At 32.9% G+C, this 2847-nt stretch overlaps 1 protein-coding gene across 1 annotated transcript in view; it reads left to right on the top strand.

The window, feature by feature from the left end:
- The window catches only part of LOC106464929 (U2 small nuclear ribonucleoprotein auxiliary factor 35 kDa subunit-related protein 2-like), a 42027-nt gene that overhangs the window by 10761 nt on the left and 28419 nt on the right, over nt 1–2847 (top strand). Inside the window, exons 3-4 of the mRNA XM_022392738.1 lie at nt 435–476; nt 1509–1602. Coding sequence (XP_022248446.1) covers nt 435–476; nt 1509–1602 — 136 coding nt within the window. The remainder of the gene's footprint in view (nt 1–434; nt 477–1508; nt 1603–2847) is intronic.

Genomic DNA, 2847 nt, shown 5'->3' on the forward strand with positions numbered 1-2847 from the left:
CCCCACTTCCGGTGTTCTCTATTTTCTGGTATGCCTAATCTCAAAAGTGAGGTACACAAAATGTAATACAGAGGGAGCCAGCTGGTCAAGGAACGTGTTTTGTGCTCCTATTAGTGGAGGGCCGTTGTATGCACTGTGCATGCTAAATGAGCAGCTTGAACTGAGGGGGTATAAAGGCTAGTGAGTCAAGTGAGAAAAAAAATTGTAATGCATTAGAGGGCAGAAGAAGATTGAGAAAAGCTTTTGTGTGAAAAGAGGTAAGTATCTATCGGAAATCTATTTTCAGCGTAGAAAAATCATAACTTTTTTATTTGATAACCTTTTTTTCAACATGATTAGGTTATAGGGTCAACAGCTATGCAGAGATTAAATTTGATTGATAACTTGTAAGCCTTACTATTCAGCTTCTTTAAACCTTTTAAAATTCATTTCAGATCCAGGAGCTTTACTTTTCACAAGTTTTGAGGTGTTTTTTAGTAAGTAATAGAATTTAAGAAAAGTTCTTCCTCTCTCTCTCTTTTACTACATTTGAAATTGGTAATGTTTTCCAAGTCAGAAAAACAACATTAATTATCTAAGGAATTTCATGTGAACTCAATATATATAGTGGATAACAGGATAAAAAGAATTTTTAATGCTACACTGAATCATAGAAACTTAACTGAATGTGCATGAAGTCAGTCCATTGGATTGACCCGATATTGCATATCTACACAAAATTCAGCAAGCTTTTAGTCAAATGTACAAGTGTGTCGTACACTAAAAATCAGATGTGTTACACATGTATTTGTACTCAAGATATGTCTTTGAATTCCCATTGTCAATTAGACTTGGATACTGACAAGTCTTTGTGCAAAGGTGATGTTCATGTAAAGAATGAAAATACTTTTGTCCATCATACAGTTTGCATATTGTATTTGCATAATCTTTAGAACCTCCATAATGCACATCTACAGTTTTCTTAGGTATCCTTGCATATTGTATCTGGTATTTACTGTCTTTTGACTATGAACTGTGGCTAAATTAGCAACATATGGTAAAATGAATTGTTTATAACTCTGAAATCAAATACATAATACCATGTTGAATGATACTCTTTAAAAGGCTGTGACTTGTGAACTTTTAGCCCCACCCATGCACATAAAGTTAAATTAATATTTTGATAAGTTTGAAAGGAAAAATCTTATTACCTTAAAATGTCAATCTTGTTGTAAAATGTATCATTATCTCAGAACACTAATCCTTCTTTCAAATGTTGTTAGATCTATGATAGTAAGTGGTGATTGGTGACTACAAAATAATTATTCTGGAAGGTTTAATTTCTCTATTATGCAAATGCTTGGAACTTTCATTCACTATTCATATGAGAGGAGCATTCTCTCCTTTTAATAATGCTATGTTAATACATTTATAAAAATTGACCAAATTAAAATTGTGGAAAAATCCTTCAATTCATTCTGTAAGTCAGAGTATATGTTAGGTAGGTAAATGTTTTGTGTGTTATATAGAGCAAGAAGTGAGAGAGGAATCTTCAGAGTATCGCACAAGAGAAGAAAACGTGAGAGAAGAACTCATACTAGAAGAATATGAAAACCGAGAAAGGTATTTTGTACTCTTTTCTAAATTTTTCTCTGCTTGTTGATGTTCATACATTCAAAACTGAGGTACATTATTTTGAGATAGTATTCAAGTTGAATGCAGAGATGGGCTTGAACTATTTTTTTTAACAAACAACTTTAGTTTTATATTGTTCGTCACAACCCAGCCTTTTCAAAAACTTGTATATTTTGTTACAGACAACTAAAACAGTTTGTAGGACAAAGTTTTACTACATCTCTTTCATTCCACCAGCTTCCATCATTTTTCCTGACTTCCAGTTATGTTTGGGTGTTTTATAGTCCACCGTGCCTAGACACGTTTCTCTTTTATCCCAAAAGTTGTCTTTCTGATCAACTCTAAACCTTTGCTATGGAGATTTTATTTTCATAATCATAAAAGTTGTTTCTGTATAGGCTCTTCCACCAATCCTCTGAGAGGTTATAGTGTGTCTAGTCATGTTTTGCGTGACCTCTTCATGACACTTTTTAATCATCCATAGATGGTCAGTTTTATATATATATAGTGGATGTTTCCTTTCTAGGTAATCATCTCTTTTAGTTTCCTGTTAACTTTTTTTTCACTAACTGGAAGCTACTTTACCCAGGAGATTGGATATTCTCTTTCATTATATCTGTTTGTCAGGATCTTTATCTTAGACCAGTTTTTGTTTTGTGGACATACTGTTTGATGCTGCTTTTCTTTGCACTTTAACCTTCTCTTCTAGTTATCACATGAATATTTGATGCATTTGTTGTTTGATGATATCTGTCTCTTTGTTCAAGATGTGATCAGTTTGATCCTTCACTTTTTTTTCTGCACCATGAAGTGTTTACATTCGTTTCACCAGGTCAGGAACCTGTATGTTCTCTTTTTTTTTCTGAGAATTGTGTACCCATTAACCTTCTCGCTACAGGTAGGTTAAAGTGTGCACATTACGGCTTTTTACAGAGTTACATTCAAAATTTAATTAAACTGCTTTATTATCAATGTATTAGGTCATCAAGAAATTAATGTCACATTTTGGAACACTTTCATTAACCACCCCCCAAAAACATACATCAAGTATAATAGTTAAACGAACCGCATAAACATCACATTAGTGTAGCCTATATAATGTGTAAAGTTTAGTATACTCTAACCCCTTATAGTGATGGCACACAACGATATACACATTTCTCATGTAATTCTGTTTGAATACAAGAAGTGAAACAATGCCTCTGAAGCCACAAAAATATCAAAGAAGTTTAT

This window comes from Limulus polyphemus, unplaced genomic scaffold (assembly GCF_000517525.1).
Source record: "Limulus polyphemus unplaced genomic scaffold, Limulus_polyphemus-2.1.2 Scaffold1786, whole genome shotgun sequence".
In the NCBI taxonomy this organism is placed as follows: Eukaryota; Metazoa; Arthropoda; class Merostomata; order Xiphosura; family Limulidae; genus Limulus; species Limulus polyphemus.